The 18,400-nt window shown below is 41.0% G+C and overlaps 1 protein-coding gene across 1 annotated transcript; it reads left to right on the forward strand.

Annotated features, from left to right (window-relative positions):
- Window positions 1–232: 232 nt before the first annotated feature.
- Window positions 233–17,824, forward strand: EIF1AX (eukaryotic translation initiation factor 1A X-linked). Its single transcript, XM_034755519.1, has 7 exons — window positions 233–472; window positions 2,531–2,614; window positions 5,857–5,960; window positions 12,967–13,017; window positions 14,865–14,946; window positions 15,045–15,136; window positions 16,662–17,824. The coding sequence occupies exons 1-7, from the start codon at window positions 457–459 to the stop codon at window positions 16,665–16,667; spliced, it is 435 nt and encodes a 144-aa protein (XP_034611410.1). The 5' UTR covers window positions 233–456; the 3' UTR covers window positions 16,668–17,824.
- Window positions 17,825–18,400: the final 576 nt, after the last annotated feature.

Consider the following 18,400-nt stretch of genomic DNA (forward strand, 5'->3'; position numbering starts at 1 on the left):
GCGCCGGTGACCCCGTCGCTGCTCCAGCGGACGCTGCGCAGCGGGCTAGGAGCGGGGCTGTCACGTGCAAACACGCGCCGCTGGCCCCCTGCGCTCGTGTCTGGCTCTGCTGTCCGGACCTTCCCTCCCCACAGGAGCCGCCCCCACGCATGCGCAGTTGGGACCGGGCGGGGCTTTGAGCCGTGAGTAATGAGCAGTGAAAGCCGCCGGCGGCCAGGGGGCGCTGGAGCGCGAGCCGGGACGCCCGCGCGCACGCCGCAGAGAGCCGTAGCCTCGGTTGCCTGTTGCGGTCGCTGTCGCAGCCGCGTAAGGACCTGCCTGTGGCGTGACTCTCCAATCCCAACGGCCGTCGTGAGAGACGAGTCGCTGCCCGCGCGCCGCACGCAGGATCCCTCCGCCCGACCGGGAGCAGCAGCGCGCAGACCCCCCCCCCCGCAGTGAGGAGCGGCCGGCGCCATGCCCAAGAATAAAGGTGAGGCCTCCTCAGGCCGGCCCCTGCCGGGCCTGGGCCGGAGCGGCCTGTGCTCGGGGCGGCGCCGGGAACTCTCCTCGCAGGGCAGGCTGGGAGCGGGGCCGGAGCTCGCTTGGCGGGGGTGCGGCGGCTCCAGGGGAGCGAGGCCGGAGCTCACCTCGCCGCCTCACGTGGGGGATCCGGGCAGGGCGGGCTCAGCCGTTGCGGCCTGGCCTGGTCTCCTGCTGCGTAGCGCCGTGTAGCGAGCCCGGTCACCGGCACCTTCCCCAGCCCGCCCACGCTGCCCGGGACCCGGGTTCGCGGCTCCGCGCAGCCACTGCCCCGCGGCGACCTCGCTGGCTGACGCGGGGACCCTCCCGCCGGGCTCCTCGCAGGCCCGGGGCCCGACGTGCGCGGAGTGTGGGAGTGGGGCTGCATGAGCGCCGGGTCCCGCGGGGAGGGCGGGGGGTGCAGGGCGGTAGGATCCAGCGGAGTCGTGAAGAAGCAAAAGACTCGTGTAGCGAGAGAGCCCCGGACTCCGGGAGTAAGTGTGTCCCCGCTCCCCTGGGTGGCAAAACTCAGCCAGCATTGAAGTGTCAGCTGTTGCTATGCCCGGTCCCTAGCAGTAGCGTTTGTTCTAGTGCATACCGATCTCCACAGGGGCGCCAGTAGCCACCGCTGTTCCCATATGTTAGAAACCTTAACAGGTGTTGTTAACATGTGACCCCTCCCCGTTTTTTTTCCTGTGCTGATGTGAAAGAGGAAAGGAGAGAAAGGAAGCAGCTTTTTGGAGGCAGGATTTACAAAAACGGCAAGCTGTTCTTGCTGATTTTTCAATAAGAAAACGAATCCTGTTGCCAGAAGCTTGTTGAAATGCTGCAGTTTAGAAGGAAAGCATGAATTTGAAAATCACATGTCCATCTGGATATTTGCACCTACTATTGCTACAGGAAATCCCTAAAATTATTTTTCTTTTTCAAATGTCTGTTTGTTGAACTTTATCTTTTGTGTACTGTAGTCACTTTCATGTTTTTGTTGAGAGTAGGTTACACTTTTCTGTCTGTTTATTTGCATAATGACATCAATCACTGATTTGGGGTGGGGAGCTCACATGGATGCTTCCCCAGTCCTTGCAAGAATGTGTTCACCAGTAGCAGCAGCAGTACAACTGAAACTGAAGATTCATCGCAGAGCCCCTTTGTAGTTTCTCTCTTTCCTGAACAGTCATGAAGGTTGATTAACTGAGGTCCACCAGAATGCAATCTATTGCATGTTCAGGGGTGATGGTGTTAAATGCTCTTTTGAAGGCTTTTGTTACCTAATTTTCAAAGTGAGTTTAAATAATCTATAGTTACCACTATGTGATCTTTTAATTGATCCCTTGTTTGACAATGGTAAAATAAGAACGAAGATGAGGTAATTTGATAGTAAATATTGCTGAAATTGATCCAAAGAAACACAGAACATCTCCAGACTCTAAATAAAATAACAAGATGGCTTTAGCATACTATCATTGAGGTGAGATTGAGGGGTGGGTGGTGCTCTTGAGATGTGATTCAGTTTCTCCTACATGTTCTTTTGTGGTGTGTGGCTGAAGAATTTATATGCACATGAATTTCTTCCGTGTCTGTTTCATGTGGAATTTTTTTCTTGTATCCTAGCCCTGCCACTTCAGCTCAGAATTAGGAAGGGTTAGAACAGAGATGAGATGATCAACTGTTGCTGAAGAGAATAGGTTTTTAAGTCTTTCTTGTAGCTTATGCTGGACTTCTAAGAGTCCAAAGGAATACTACTTTTCTCATCAGATTTATTAGGATCATGAAAATTAAAAATTTGTCTCTTGCGGTTTTGACTTTAGGCAGCCTCTTCATCCTTTCTGAAAGAAACTTGAAATCATGGTGTAGTGCTTTAAGAAGCAAGATCAGTTTTATCACAGGCCTAGATACAGTGCTTTAAAGCTGCAGTAGTGAAATTAGATTTCCACAGGTCTAACAAATTATTGCCATTTTATCTTTCCAATACATGATTTTATATAGATTTCTAAATTGCGTGTAGTGATTTATTTTATTTTCAATTTAGGTAAGGGAGGTAAAAACAGACGACGAGGTAAGAATGAGAATGAATCGGAGAAGAGAGAATTAGTGTTCAAGGAGGATGGACAAGGTGAGATTTCGAATTGTAATTGTCACTATATGTGTTCAGTCAAATATGGTAGCTACAATACTTTGAAGGTTTCTACACAAGGGATAATTGGGCTGTGTATAGGTTTCATTTGGATGTTTGAAAACTACAAAAGTACTTTGATATGATGGAATGGAGCATCTTCATCTTGGGAATATATTTAGCAAAAGACAAATTGAATGGGAGTGAAGATATATCCACTTCCCTTCCCATTTATTAATATCACCTAAGAAATAAGTTCAGTTCTTTGTTCCTGGAGCAGTTTGTGCTACTGTGTGATAAAAAAGGTTATGTTAGTTCCTATGTGTAAATTGTTCCTAGTTTTTTTTTTTTTTCCCCTAGAGATCACCGTGCTGTAGGGAGCAACGTTCAACCGTCCTCTGCCAGAGGCACCATGATGAATGACTGATAGGGAAACCCATGAGACCGTGAATGGGTAGAGGAGGAGTGTAGTAAATTTTAAAATAGTGAGCATATCTGAGTGTTCACCTAGCAGTCAGATAGCTATTTGGCTTGGTAACCAAATGAAATTCAGGCAAAAGCTTTGCTTAAAATTTCCCCAATGGCTAAAACACAAATTGACTTAGTCTTGCAGCTCTTGTGATGCGCCTCCTTGACTTGCAACACTCAGGCTTTTCAGTTGCATCACATTGTGTGGTAGTCATACTAAGAAAATTGAGCTGATTTATTTTATGCACCTATCATTCTATCAACCATATACAAAAAGGAAAATAAGTCTCCCTAGGAAAATCTCCCCAACTCTAGAACAAACTCCATCTACCCAGTTGAACACAGCTCTCCAGTGGTGATATTCCAATGTGTTAAGCATCTGTACTCTAACCCATGTTAAGGAAATATTTTAGTGTACTAGAGCAGGGCTTGAAATACAACTTTTAGGAGTGGATTTTCCCTAGTGAGTGTGGGTGTCTAGGACATTGATTTTTATTCTGTTTTTAACACAATATCCCTCAAAGATAATCTTCTACATGTGAAATGATGCAGTGTGTTTTCTGGAGCCTGTGGTCCGCTCCATTGTCCCTGCTATTCTTCGTCGCTTTAAGAAGCAGTGGAATGAAACTGTTTTGTTTACTGGTGGATGGGAAACTTGAAAAAAACATGCTAGTGGGCCACTGTGAATCATGTCATTTTCATGCAGCTGCTTATGTAAACTATGAGCAACAGCAGATGTAGGCCCTGAACCTACACGCAGGAGAAGAGGACCCAACTGCAGTCTAAGAGGAAGTAGTTGCAACCAGCTTTTAGCATTGTCCAAGAGACTGGAAGTGTAGTCAAGTAGCAGAGGACCTTCCTGCCCCCACCTTCCCATGAGGAAAGGAGCTAGCATAAGATCCTTCTCCTGACCAACAAGCAGAAGTGCTGGGGGCTTTGCATTTCTCTGTTGAAGGCTAATATGTATGAAAGGAGAGCTTTTCAGTGTGATCTAGGGACAGCATCCTTTTAAGGACAGTCGACCTCCTGAAGATAGGATTCAGAATACACCGAAAGAGGGGGAGAAAATAATGCTGTGCTCTCCTGTCCCCAAATGATCTGCTTGTTTTTGTAATCTTTCTGTAGAGGTAGAGGGGAATGGTGATGGATCCACAAATTGTCATGTGTAAAATGAGCACACTTGATCTGGAAGTCAGAGATAATAAATGTAGGCACTTGTATATCTTTTAAAAATATTCTGGGGAAAAAAATAAAGCATGCATAAATGTAAGAGGGGTTCAGTATAGAAAACATATAGTCACTTTACATACCAACAGTAACATAAAGACTTTTTAAAGTGTGGTTCTGGCTTATTTAAGCGCATATCAATTCAAATTTGCATTTTTTCCAACAATAAAACTTTAACATTTATAATATCCATAAAGTTGCAGTGATGAAAACAAAAAATCTGTGTAACACTGTGATTTTTGGAGTATATCCACACTGAAAATATTGGTCAACATGGCAGGCGGTGGGTTGTCTCTCCACATGAGCAAGCTAACTGTTGCCTACAAAAAAATTGACATCACAGCAAAGGAATTTTGAGAAGGGATCTGAAAATGGAAAATGAGGCAGCTTTGTGGATGTTTATGTAGAACACCTCCCAAGCGTGTGTGGCTACACAGGATAAGGCATGAAGGTGCTTCTTTGAAAGATGAACAAGTGGCTGTGAAGGCTAGCATAATGGACCAATCAGTGAGCATCAACAGTTTGAATCAGAGGTGTTGGGTAGAGTGGGGATTGACTACGAAGAGCCTTGAAAGTGAATACTAGCTGCTCTTGCATTTGTCAAAACCAGAGAAAGCTATTAAAGTAATCGAGACTTTGCCAGAGCTACATTGTTTATAGCCCCATTGGCTGGGTGGGCTGCTGAACCTGTCTGTCAGCATTACACCCCACTGTTTCCTTCCATAGTGGTGGAAGTGGGGCTGGGCTTGGTGCAAGAGACCTCTTTAGTGCCAGGAATTTCTTCAGCACCCCTGTTGTTGGTGCCACCTGTGTTACCAGGGTGGCAATCATTTCCCTCCACTTGGGACCATCAGTCATGCTGGTACTGCTGCTGACTTTGGGGTCAGCACTGCTTCCAGCGCCGGAAATGATAGAGGCATATTTGGCACTGCTAATATAGTTTCCACTGTCAGTGCCAGTTCCCAATTCGTTCTGGGCTATGAATGAGTCAGACCAGTTGCTCCCACCCTTAAGGCTGGCTCCATCTTCATCCCCTGAAGCCCAGGACTCCTTGGAAGGTTAGGATCTTCCTCCTCTTGCTTTCCATCACCTGACCCACATTGAGGGGGTTGTTCATGGAGCACTGAGGGTATCAGGATTGACACTCGTCTTGCAGTCAGGACAGGGACGCCCCTGGCTGGAGCCTACTCGCCCCAGTATCCTATCCATACCAGTGGCCTCCATAGAATCCCTGAGATGCTTCTTGGTCACAGAGGTTCCACTCCTCATCCCATTCTAAGGCAAGATCACCTAGCAGGTCTGTGGCAGTGACCACCACAGGCCCAGGCACCATTGAAACTTCCCCTCACAGAGCCTCCAGAGTATGCTTCTCGGGGCAAGGACTGTCTTTTCTGTTTACACAGTGCCTCGCAAAATGGGATCCTGGTCCGTGACTAGGACTCCTTGGTGCAACAGTAAAATAAATATCATTTTTTTCTTGTAAAAATTCCTGTTGGCTTTTTAAAATTATTATGTAATTCAGCAACATTTTGGACTATCTCTTCCAGAGTATGCTCAGGTGATCAAGATGTTGGGCAATGGAAGATTGGAGGCATTATGTTTTGATGGTGTGAAGAGGTTATGTCATATCAGAGGGAAGCTAAGAAAAAAGGTAAGTCTAAATCACTTACATGGAAAATAAATGAATACATACCAGGCAATCTTCTGAAAATTGATATGGCTACACATACTCTAAATAAAGGGACACTTTAAAAATTTCCTTAATTATGGTACTAGCAACTTTAGATTTTTAAAATTCTTTCAATTTTAATACTCATATTTAGTTTTGTTCAGATAATTAGCTACTTGTACTTCTCTTGCCAAGGGCAATGAAGGAAGTTTAAATCTTGCCCGGAGTCACACTAACTTTCAGGTTCTTGGGGATGCAGATGTTTCAGGGGAGGTTTTTCCTTGTTTAAAAACTGTCAGTTTTGTATTTTACAGAAACATTTCTGTTGGACTCTAAATTTTGGCTTGAGTTTAAGGCTACAGGGTCAGAGTAGATTGGTGGATAGCATGATGGTAATTAAAATTGAGGCTAGCTTACTGTAAAAATCTTCATGCTTACTTGGATAGACTTGCAAATTGCTGCCCCTCAAGGGGATAGGTTTAGTGGTCCAAATTTGAGGTAATTTAACAAGGGTTCATAAGATACAGTCTCCCAGAAATCACATGTGCAACAGGACAAAGGCTCTGTTGCATACCTGATTGTTTTATAGGTAGCCTGGCGTCAGAATAACAGGAGTGGCTCAAGGTGACATGCTGTGGCCATTTAAGCCAAGCGAACAGCATTGTCAGCTTTCTGACAACATATGTTGAGCACGTTTGTTGCTCTTTGTTTACATTCTGCAGGTACTCCATCAGGCAAGTTTGTCCTGAAAGCAAACCGTCTTGTTTAAATTGATATTTCCAAATACTCTAAAATCACATGCATACTCTGATTTTACTTCAGACATATTGTCAAGGAAAATAGTTTTAATTAAATAGAGGGTCGACTATCAACTCTAGTAAGCAGCAACATTAAGGTGATAGAATCATGCTCCTCATTCTTTCCTGAGCAATGGAACTGAGTGTGATCAAAGAATAGCAAGTGGCTACCACTCTCATCAATGTCAGCATGGTCAAAGGTGTTGCTGAATTTCAGGAAATGCACCCATCATAGAGACACCCTATTCTAAGCACTGGCATATGGTACACATTGACTAATGGGGAGCCAGGATGTTCTCATCAGTCAAAACACTATTTTAGGTTTATCATGAAAAATAAACACAGAAAACCTCTCAATTTTCTACCATAATTCTTCTAGTTTAGACAAACCAAAGGTTCAAACACATCATTTTTAGCCTTTTATTAACAACACAGAAAAGAAGGAAAAACAGTTAAAGTATTTGAAATGTAAAATATTGAGTAAGGCTTTCATTTTGACAGCATCCCTTGCTTGTTTTCTCTTTAGCTGTAGAGTCTTTAGAAGGAAAACCCCCATTTGTCAGTCTCTTAGATGGTCTCAAAGATGGTAATAACTATCCTTTTGGGGAAAAAGAAGATAAGTCAGTTAAGGTGGGCTAGAGTTGCTGCTGCTGTTGTTGAAGTTTAATCTCAGAAAGAAAATCCCCCTAGGTGACAATCTTCGATGCTATCAAAGATGGTAATAACTGTCATCCCAGGCAGTGCTTGGAATTCAGCTGGAGCCTGTAGGTATGACAATATCATCTGGGTCCCCCCCCTCTCTCTGGCCTGTTCTAGTTTTGACCCCTCTCAGGTTCAAGATGATGAAGGCCTGAGGTCCAGTGAAACAGCGGGATTGGCATCTATGATTGGTGAAGCTTGCTCTAGTAGCCTTTATCTGTTCTGTGTGTCTGTTCTTTTGTTCTTTCATACTTTCCCAACAAAATTTTTCATTTAAGGACCCAAGAAGGGAGTGATGGGTATAATAGTCTAACCCAGGGGTCAGCAACCTTTCAGAAGTGGTGTGCCGAGTCTTCATTTATTCACTCTAATTTAAGGTTTTGCATGCCAGTAATACATTTTAACGTTTTTAGAAGGTCTTTTTCTATACGTCTATAATCTATAACTAAACTATTGTTTTATGTAAAGTAAATAAGGATTTTAAAATGTTTAAAAAGTTTCATTTAAAATTAAATTAAAATGCAGAGCCCTCCGGACTGGTGGCCAGGACCCGGGCAGTGTGAGTGCCACTGAAAATCACCTCGCGTGCCACAGGTTGCCTACACCTGGTCTAACCGGTCACTATTTTGTCCACCAACTAGGCCTAATATCTGACATACCAACTTTGGCTCATTATCCTCTGGTGTCATATCTCCTGTTTTTTAACAAGCAGAATTTCAACACAGTCCTTGAATCATATCAACTTGGCCTTTTTGTTTAGACTAATTCAGCTATTCTGTCTCCCTTTCATACCTTTTCCCATCAACATTTGTTGTTATAAATTATTGTAAATTATAACCTTTTACATAGTACTTACACTTGAGCTTACAATTCAAGTAAATTTGTAGGCCCAACAGTACACACTGCCCTGTAATCTGAACTCTGAGTGATGCCCCAACTTGACCCCACTAGCCATTATGGCACTGTGCTCCATATCATCTGAAAGCAATGTGGGTGTCCCAGTTTTGGGGGTTAACTGTGCCTCTGCCCCATCCTTGGTCTGCTTAAGGGACGTCCCCTTAGGACTCAGGCCTCTGTCACCTCTCTATAGGCAGGGACCTGCATTCCTCTCCCTCCCTGGCTAGAATTCTTTCCCTTCACTGTGCGTATCCCAGCAGGTCTAAACTTAGCTTAGCGCCTGCAGTTTCTCTCTCTCTCTCTCTCTCTCTCTCTCAAGTGCTACAACAGTGAAGACCAGTCAGCTTTTGCAAAGCAAAATACTTATTTTTAGGACAAAAACATTAGAGAAAATAGATCATAAAACATCTGTGCGCATGCTAGGTTTACCAGAAGCCACCTGTTTTCCACATGGTAAACCTGATAGGTTTCAAAGTCCTTCAAACCCTTTCAGCAGGGTTTGCCCTCTTGGTTACAATCTATCAGTTGTCAGATCAAAAATGAGGGCTCCTCAGCCAGTTCAGGCTGGCCTTTGATACTTTTGGCTCATTCTTTGTCTCCTGGACTTCTTGAACCTGTTCTGAACCAGTATATGCTATTCACCCGAGGGATGGTATTTCTCTACAGTTTTCCTGTTCCAGGTCTACTGTAATTACTCCCCTCCCCTCCCCCCCCCAACACACACACACCTCCCCTCTGATTTTAGTTCTTAGAGGGAGCTGGGTAACCTGCCAGTGTACAATTCCTGGCTCACAAAGATACAGTTAACATTTATAATGTTGGAACTATAGTCTCAAAGATATTGTATATATCAGTAACACCTGTCACAGTATAGATACAGCGCACCTGGGTACACTAGGGTGAACTGTCAGGCCATGTCCTCAGTAAGGCCAAAGTTGTGTTCAGGTTGACCTTAGTGAACAGAAGCAGACTATGCCTGGCTTGTACTCAACCACTTCACCTTCTCTTCACAAACCACCAGATGCACCTCTTTTCATAATCTAATCTGTGCCAGCTGCAAGTAATCCCTGAATCAGTCACTACAGCTGTCACTAACATAGTGAAGAATAGTTGGAGTTCATGCAGGCAGCTGAGAATATAGTTAATAAAATGGCACACTCACCAGTCTTTCCTCTTGCCTGTTTATTATAGGGCCGCACTGGCTGTGAAACATACTTGCAGTATATCCACAATGGTCCTAGTCATTTCTGGGTGGGGCATCTCTGTGTACCTTAACTCTGTATTTCTGGGTTTCTGAGGTTAAAGTTTAGGAGCATGAAACGTTTGGGGCAGGTCTAAGACACTTCTGGTCAATGCTATCTCTGCATTAACAAAGATTTTGGCCAGTGAATATAGCAGAGTTTTAGTGTTGATCAAATTGAGAATGTTGTTTTGTAGTCTGAAATTATTTAGTAAAATGCTGATTGCCAACCAAGATGCTTATAAATAAAAGGCTTGAATCTTAGTTCAGCTCCATTTACATGCACTTTAAGGCCCCTTTTCACTACCAATGTGGTGTACAGTCTCCATAGCATAACTGGGACCCAAGCCCAAAATCTCTGAAATTTTTCTTCAAATATATTGTGACAATCGTATGAAGAAAGTAGTGCCATTTTCAGGCTGCTGGTTTAAAGAAAACTTGTGTGGATTTTTTTAACAGGTGAATTAAGTAAAAATCCATACTGCATTTTAAATCAAGATATTTCTAGGCTAGGAAATGCACTCAGAACTTCAGGTTATGTTCTCAATCAAGCTGGGGGGGGGCTTGGAGCTGTGGTAACTTTTAGTTGTGGAAAAAGGCATCCCAGTACAATCCACTAAATTCATTGACACATTCTAAATATTGAAGTGTCTGTGTACTGACTGCTTTTGTAACTCCACTCTATTCTCCTCAACTAATCTTAATCGTAGGACTGGAAGGGACCTTGAGAGGTCATCTAGTCCAGTCTCTTGCCCTCACGGCAGGATTAAGTATTACTTAGACCATCTCTGACAAGTGTTTATCTAACCTGCTCTTAAAAATCTCCAATAATGGAGATTCCACAGCCTCCCTAGGCAATTTATTCCAGTGTTCAACCATCCTGGCAGTTAAGTTTTTCCCAATATCCAACATAAACTGCCCTTGCTGCAATTTAAGCCCATTGCTTCTTGTCCTATCCTCAGAGGTTAACGAGAACAATTTTTCTCTCTCCTCCTTGTAACAACCTTTTATGTACTTGAAAACTGTTATCATGTCCCCTTTCAGTCTTCTCCTTTCCAGACTAAACAAACCCAGTTTTTTCAGTCTTCCCTCATAGGTCATGTTTTCTAGACCTTTAAGTATTTTTATTGCTCTTTCTCAAATTTGTCCACATTTTTTCTGAAATGTGTCACCCAGAACAATACTCCAGTTAGGCCTAATCAATGTGGCACAAGAATTACTTCTCATGTCTTGCTTACAACACTCCTGCTAATACATCCCCGAATGATGTTTGGCTTTTTTTGCAGTGGTGTTACACTGTTGACTGACATTTAGCTTGTGATCCACTTTAACCCCCAGATCCCTTTCTGTGGTACTCCTTCGTAGGCAGTCATTTCCCATTTTGTATGTGTGCAACTGATTGTTCCGTCTTAAGTGGAGTACTTTGCATTTGTCCTTGCTGAATTTCATCCTGTTTACTTCAGACCATTTCTCCAGTTTGTCCAGATCATTTTGAATTTTATTCCTATCCTCCAAAGCACTTGCAACCCCTCCCAGCTTGGTATGGTCCACAGATTTTAGAAGTGTACTCTGTGCCATTATCTAAATAATTGATTAATATATTGAACAGAACTGGACCCAGAACTGATCCCTGCAGGACCTCACTCGATATGCCCTTCTAGCTTGATTATGAACCACTGATAACTACTCTTTAAGAACAGTTTTCCAACCAGTTATGCACTTACGGTAATAGTAACTTACAGATCCCCTGGTTGCCAGCCAGGCTTGCAGAGGAAAGTTAAGTACAGTAAAAACCAAAAAAAAGAATTTACATTAACAGGCAGGACATGTGATCAGTTGACTAAATTGTCTTTCATTTCATTCACACATCTAGATAAAGACATAAAATCTAGTTCCCGGAGTCTTTTTTTATGGTGTATGCTCTTTGGGAAAAATCCATTTAAGCAAGAAGCCTAACAAGTCCTACCACACAGTCAAGTCTGTGTCTAATATCTGCCTCTGCAATAGATCTTATGAAGCTGTGTGGCTGATTTCTACATAGTCTGCATCCCTGTCTGTGTAAGTGATAGGAGATGCACCTTTCTCACTGAGGGTTCTCTCCCTGTTATGGTACAAAGAAACCTCCCACTCACACCGTGGATTACAGCCGTGGTTCTCAACCGAGCAGGTTTCATGGGGGCTGCCGAGCAGGGCCAGCATTAGACTTGCTGGGGCCCTGGGCAGAAAGCCAATTCCCTGCCACAAGGGGCTGAAGCCCAGGCCCTGAGCTCCACTTCCCAAGGCTAAAGCCAAAGTCTGAGCAATATAGCTCTGCAGGGGCCCCTGTGGCATGAGGTCCTAGGCAATTGCCCTGCTTGGTACTCTGTAATGCCAGCCCTAGGCATTTTACATGCAGAAAACCAGTTATGATACAGGTGGGCTGTGGAGTTTTTATAGCATGTTGGGACAGGCTTCAGAAGGAAAAAGGTTGAGAACCTCTGCATTACAGGATGTCAGTAAGTATTTAGGATTCCAATAAACTTAATTCCTAAATATTTATTTAATGCAATATCATATTTATGCCAGTTACTACATTATTTATTTGAATTGCAGTAGTGCTTAGGGATCTCTGACTTGAAACTCCTTACCATGCTAGGCACTGTACACATGCTTAATGAATGGTCCCTGCCTCAAAGAGTTTAAATTTAAATCTAAGTATAAGGAAAGACTCTATTTTTCCCTATTGCAGAACAATGTAAACCATTGGAATAATGCACAGTGAATAGTTCAACATATTTTTAATCTTCATTTCTTTTAATGTGAATTCATGTCATCTTTGAAAAATGACCCGTTCATAGTATCTCTTTAATGAATAAAATAGTCCAACTTTTAGAAAATCACTTCAACAGAAACAGTCCAGGTTAGATTTCTTGCATTTTCTTTTCTGCTTGGCTTCTTCCTCTCATTCACTTTACTGTGAAGTTTTACTTTTCTGCGCACAGACCCTTTGTGGAACTCGGTCAATAAAATGGTTAGACTTCCTTTGGCCTACCCAAATTTAATGGCTTATTAGCCATCCATAGGGCTGGAGACATCTAAATCACTTGATTTGCTGCGGTGATGGAGTTCTGTAACATGCTTGGTCAACTATTATCCCCACCAACAGTTAGTTATGTAATGTAATATTGAAACCAAGTGTTATGAAGTGGGGATGTCTTTGTTTTCTTGTTTAGGAAAAATAGTGTCTGCAGTTTGTTTTAATATTTTAGTAGATCCACAAATATAGTGTTTGAACTTATTGCTGTTAAATTGCAGATGGACAAATGTGGATTTGTAGAGGTTTTTTAAATAAATGTTCCTTGTTTCTGACTTTCAGGTTTGGATAAATACATCGGATATTATATTGGTTGGCTTAAGAGACTACCAGGTAAATATTCTTCTTGATTTAGCACTTATATGTATTATAGTAAATAGCATGGCTTATGACTTAAATAGCACTAAAAGTCTGCTAGAGAACATTGTGCAAATAATTTCTGTTTAACTGGCACTTACTATGTGTTTAACTGATCACGTTAAATATGTTTCATATTTGATTATTTTTATATTTGTAATACAAGGCAAATTCAGTCAGGGGTAAATGGACCAGTTTTCATCCAAATTGCCCCTTTAGACCATGTGTGTGTGTGGAAAATGCCCTATGGCATCAGAATGCCTCTGACTTTTTCAGAAATGGCTGCTTGGTGAGCTGCTCCTGTGCATTTCACTGGCAAATGGAGCAAAGTGCTGCTCCAGTAGTCTGGTAGGATGCCAGCCGTCACAGTTCAATGTAACTGCACCTGTATTTCTCCCTTTGTGGTCCAGCAAGGGCTGCCACTGTTAAGCTTCTGGCTGCTTTCCCTCACTCTCTTGGGTGGAGACCTGGCCCTCACTCCCCTGACTACAGTGTGATGTTTCCAGCAAGCCAGACTGCCTAAACAGGTCCCAGAGTTTTGTGTTAAGTTCATAATAGCTTTAGCTCAAAAGAAGCACACACGGATAGTCTTTCCTTTACACATCTTGAGCCTTTACTCTTCAGATTCTGGGAACAAGAACTCAATAGACAATGGTCCCCTCAGGGTGTAGCTTCAAAAGGCTGGGCTTTTTCATAACCAGAGCCGAGAATTTGCTTTCACTTCTCCATGGAGATTCCCCAGGCAAACCACTTGACATTGTTTGGCCAAAAGTCCATTCTTGTGTGGCCCATTGTTCAATATAGTTCTTTGAAGTTCATAACACTTCCAGGGCTCACAATAATACATAACCTTTACATCTAATACAATAGACTCCAAAGATGCTTACATTTAATTCATTAAGGTTTGTCAAGGATATTGCAGAAAATTACCATGTCTGTCACACCAGCCATTTCATTCAGATAAATGAAGAACAGGAGTACTTGTGGCACCTTAGAGACTAACAAATTTATTAGAGCATAAGCTTTCGTGGACTACAGCCCACTTCTTCGGATGCATATAAGCTTATGCTCTAATAAATTTTAGTCTCTAAGGTGCCACAAGTATTCCTGTTCTTCTTTTTGCGGATACAGACTAACACGGCTGTTACTCTGAAACCATTCAGATAAATGTATTCTTTGAGCCCTTTGCCGTTCTAAGAATCCTGCCTTAATCTGTCACTGAATCCAGAGAGACATTAGTTTTTTCTTTAAAATGTGTGGCTCTAATAGTTTTCTATGTAACTATATGTTGAGTCCAGTGAATGGCAGTTGTATCAGATTTTTAATGGGCTGTTTTCATAATAAATATACGTTCAGTGAGTGCAGTATGATACCTTCAATTATTGGAATGTGAATTTTGTTGCTAATGGAATTGTGAAGAGAATTCTATTTCTTCAAAATAGACTTTCAACAAACAACCCATTAAGAAATATTTTATTACACAGCTGCATAGATAAAATTTAGACTGCTAATGCTAGCTAAAGCTTTAGTTTGTGATATATGACAGTTGTAGATATATCTTGAAAAAGAATAGAATGCTTAACAAAAAAGGACTTCAGGGAGGGAAGACTTATGATATTCTGTATAGTAGGTTTACCTCTTTCACTTGTAGTGGCAAATTGAAGAATAGTTGAGAACTAAGGATTTTGAGGGTGATTTCAGGACATAAGAATTGAAAAAGATTCAACTGTCCAACTAACAAACACCTTGCTAGCCTGTCATTTTTAGGAAGTGGAAACCTTTCTACAATGCTGACTAATGCAATCAAATGTTCTCTTACTTAGGATAACAAGGCGGATGTCATTCTAAAATACAATGCAGATGAAGCCAGAAGTCTGAAGGCATATGGGGAACTTCCAGAACACGGTAAGAATCTTTCAAGATCAGATTGGAAGTCAGTAGTCCACAGTGAATTGTCAGTTTTTAATATGTGAATTAACTTTTTTAAAACTCTCTCTATTTAGCTAAAATCAATGAAACAGACACATTTGGTCCTGGTGATGATGATGAAATCCAGTTTGATGATATTGGAGATGATGATGAGGACATTGATGATGTAAGTAATAAGAATACTATATTTGGGGGGGAGCATTGGTTTGAGCATTGGCCTACTAAACCCAGGGTTATGAGTTCAATCCTTGAGGGGGCCACTTAGGGATCTGGGGCAAAATCAGTACTTGGTCCTGCTAGTGAAGGCAGGCGGCTGGACTCTATGACCTTTCAAGGTCCCTTCCAGTTCTAGGCGATAGGATATCTCCATTTATTTATTTGTTTATTTGTTTGAAGCATCAACTCTTGATAATACTGCTTTGTTTACTACTTAATTTAGGTAGCATAACGTATTAAAGCTTTGAAGCCTTTAACCGGGCTAGATGATATTTCTCAAAGGCTGTCCAGTGACTTAGTGAAATTGGTCAAAAATCCCGTCCTTTAGAGTTATGGCACTTCTTGCAGACCTCTGCATAGACATAAATCAAAGATTTGTAGGATGTCATACAGTGAATATTGCTTCAGATTTTAATAACAATTTCATACCTGTCAAAGTTTGATCTTTAACACTGTTTATGGGAGCTAGAAATAAATTATCACATTATGGTTGCAGGAATGTAGTCAACCTCAGCAGTCACTATAGAATAATCAAGTTAATGTGACAATTTCAGAGCTCTAGTGCAGTGGTTCTCAAACTTTTTTCATTTGCGAAACCCTAAAATATTTCAAATGGAGGTGGGAGACCCCTTTGGCAATCTTTGATGTAGTCAGCGGACCCCAGGATGAAAACCACTGCTCTAGTGGACAAGTCACCCTCAAAATGAACAATGACTCAATCCCATCCTCTGATTCCTCAGGCAAATTCTGAAAACAGTGTGCTATATCTTATGAACATGGAATTTCAAGTGGGGGAAAATGTATTCTAAAGTGCAGCTGAGACTGTTTATTAATCATTTATATAGTATAAGATGGCACAATATTGTAAATTAGGTGTATCAGGCAGATAGCAAGATTTCTGCCCAAAGGATAAGAGGGCAGAATAAAACAGCATAAAGAAACACTCTGAAGTGTTAGCATGCTTGCAGTTTCTTTTTAATCCAGTTAGACTCTGAGTAAAATGATCTCAAATTCACAGTTAGTATGAAAAAGTTGTGATTTGTATGCTGGAGCATCTTTGTAGTAGGAAGATTTAAACAGGAACCAGTTCACTTTGCCAGTGACTTCTTAAACTATATTTGTGTTTTGATTTGGAACTTACCTCCCAGCTCGGTTTATTTTTCTTTTTGCTTCTTCAGGAAGCAAACCTGCCTGTTTGTATTTTAATGTTTACTCCTTGAGATGATTTTACATTGAACATTAACTTCCCTAGAGGAGATGAGTTGGGAGGGAAGGGGCAAATGATTACGTACTCATTAACAAAAAATGGCAAAGGAAACTGGGGGCAAAAAAAAAAAATCGATTGTGAAATGAGTTGTGAATCTTCTGTTCTCTAAGATAAGTTATTAAAATACATCTTAAAGGTAGAATTGTTTGTTTGCTCACATGGTCAAAATTATCTTTCTCACTATGCTGTCCTTTTTCCCCATTTACAGATCTAAATTGAGCTAAGAGGTTTACATTCCAACTTTTTTCCAACAAGGATTATTCTTCATTGATATATTGGGTAAAATCCCTTTCTTTTAAGAAGACTGAAACATCAGTAATGAGTGTAGCTTGTTACATCAAATGAGAATTTATTTTCAGTGTTTGTTTTAAAGTATTTATATTTCTTTAGAAACAGATAATGCTGGATTATCTTAAAGGCTAAGTGAAATGCCACAACTATTTTGTCTTTTCACAAATTAGAGCTCTTACATCTGGATGGAAGTGAGACAGTAATATCTGCTGTAAAACTCTGCATTTTTGTCTCTTATGCATTCATCACTACATTTCAAGATAAACCTGTATTTTGAAATAAAATTGTTTACCCTGTAATTATCATGGATTTTGATTAAATACCCAGTTCAGATTAGTGTCCAATCATACTATGCAGTATCTTTCTGTATACCCTTGCCTTGAAGTTAACTTGAAAAGATTTTGATAATCTAAAAGGAAGGCAGAAATCTGCATTCAAACTCCTAATGCATGGGTCTGCTTTTCATGTTTTAGTAGAATGCTGCTATTTTTATAATAGTTTTGATAATTAAGCACTCATTCTTTCAAAAATGTAAAGTTGCCACAATGGGAGAAAAAGTAAATGTAAAAAGTAAGCAGCATCTCAAATTTGCAGTTGTTTAAAACTGTTAGGTATGTTTGAATCGCTATTCTGTATTTGTAAATGCAGTATTATACTGTAGTTGTGGAAATTAAACACTGGGTGGCACCCAATTTAACAGACACATTGATACTAAACATTTACAGTTGTTTTTATACTGAAACATGCATTAAATAGTTTTCCCTCAACAAAGTAAATGACTAGCATTCTTGATGTGTTAAACATACCTAGAATATTTTTACATTATAGAAAGGTTATGTTAAAAGTAGAGTTTTATTTTAATCTTAAATTCCATACATTGTAAGGAACAACTTTGAAAAGGTTTATGTAAACTTTGAATAACCGACTATAAATGAAAAATTAAATTAATGTCAAATTCTGCAAAGTCTTTTTATCCAGAATTAACCAGTAAGACAAACTAATGGAAAGATTCTCTCCAGCTTCTGAATGGAAGAGTCATAGCTAAAAAGCTGAATAAAGACTAACATATTCCTGGAAATATTTTCATGTGCTAGCATTAGTTTGTGTGTCTTTTTAATGATGTATTTTGAGTTTAACAGTTGAAAGCAGAATGGGGCTCTGGGGAACTTAATTTTCATTCTGTGCTGTGTAAAATTGGTTTTTGACATTTTGTATTCATTATATGGTCTGATAGGCATGATATGAAGTGACTATAGCTTTAAAAATGCAGATGGGTCTCGTTGCTTTAAACAAGATTTTTTGGATACTGTTGACTATTCAAACAAACTCCCTTAGAGCATGTAGCAAAAATGTAACTTCCTACCTTTTCTCCCCAGTGTACAGTAGGTTTCCATTTTCCTTGTGTGGAGTTGGGAGTCACTACAGGGACTGAAAAATTTTCTTTAATATTCAGTATATTTGCAGAACTTTTTATATATTTAAATAATTTATAAAGAATTTTACAATCCTGCTGACTTTTGAGAAAAGAGAATATATTTGCATTACCCACACACACTTCCTGCTCTGTTGGTGTGTATCGGGTGTATTGACTTTTGTATCAGAGGGGTAGCAGTGTCAGTCTGAATCTGTAAAAAGCAACAGAGGATCCTGTGGCAC

This window comes from Trachemys scripta, chromosome 1 (genome assembly GCF_013100865.1).
Source record: "Trachemys scripta elegans isolate TJP31775 chromosome 1, CAS_Tse_1.0, whole genome shotgun sequence".
Taxonomy (NCBI): Eukaryota; Metazoa; Chordata; order Testudines; family Emydidae; genus Trachemys; species Trachemys scripta.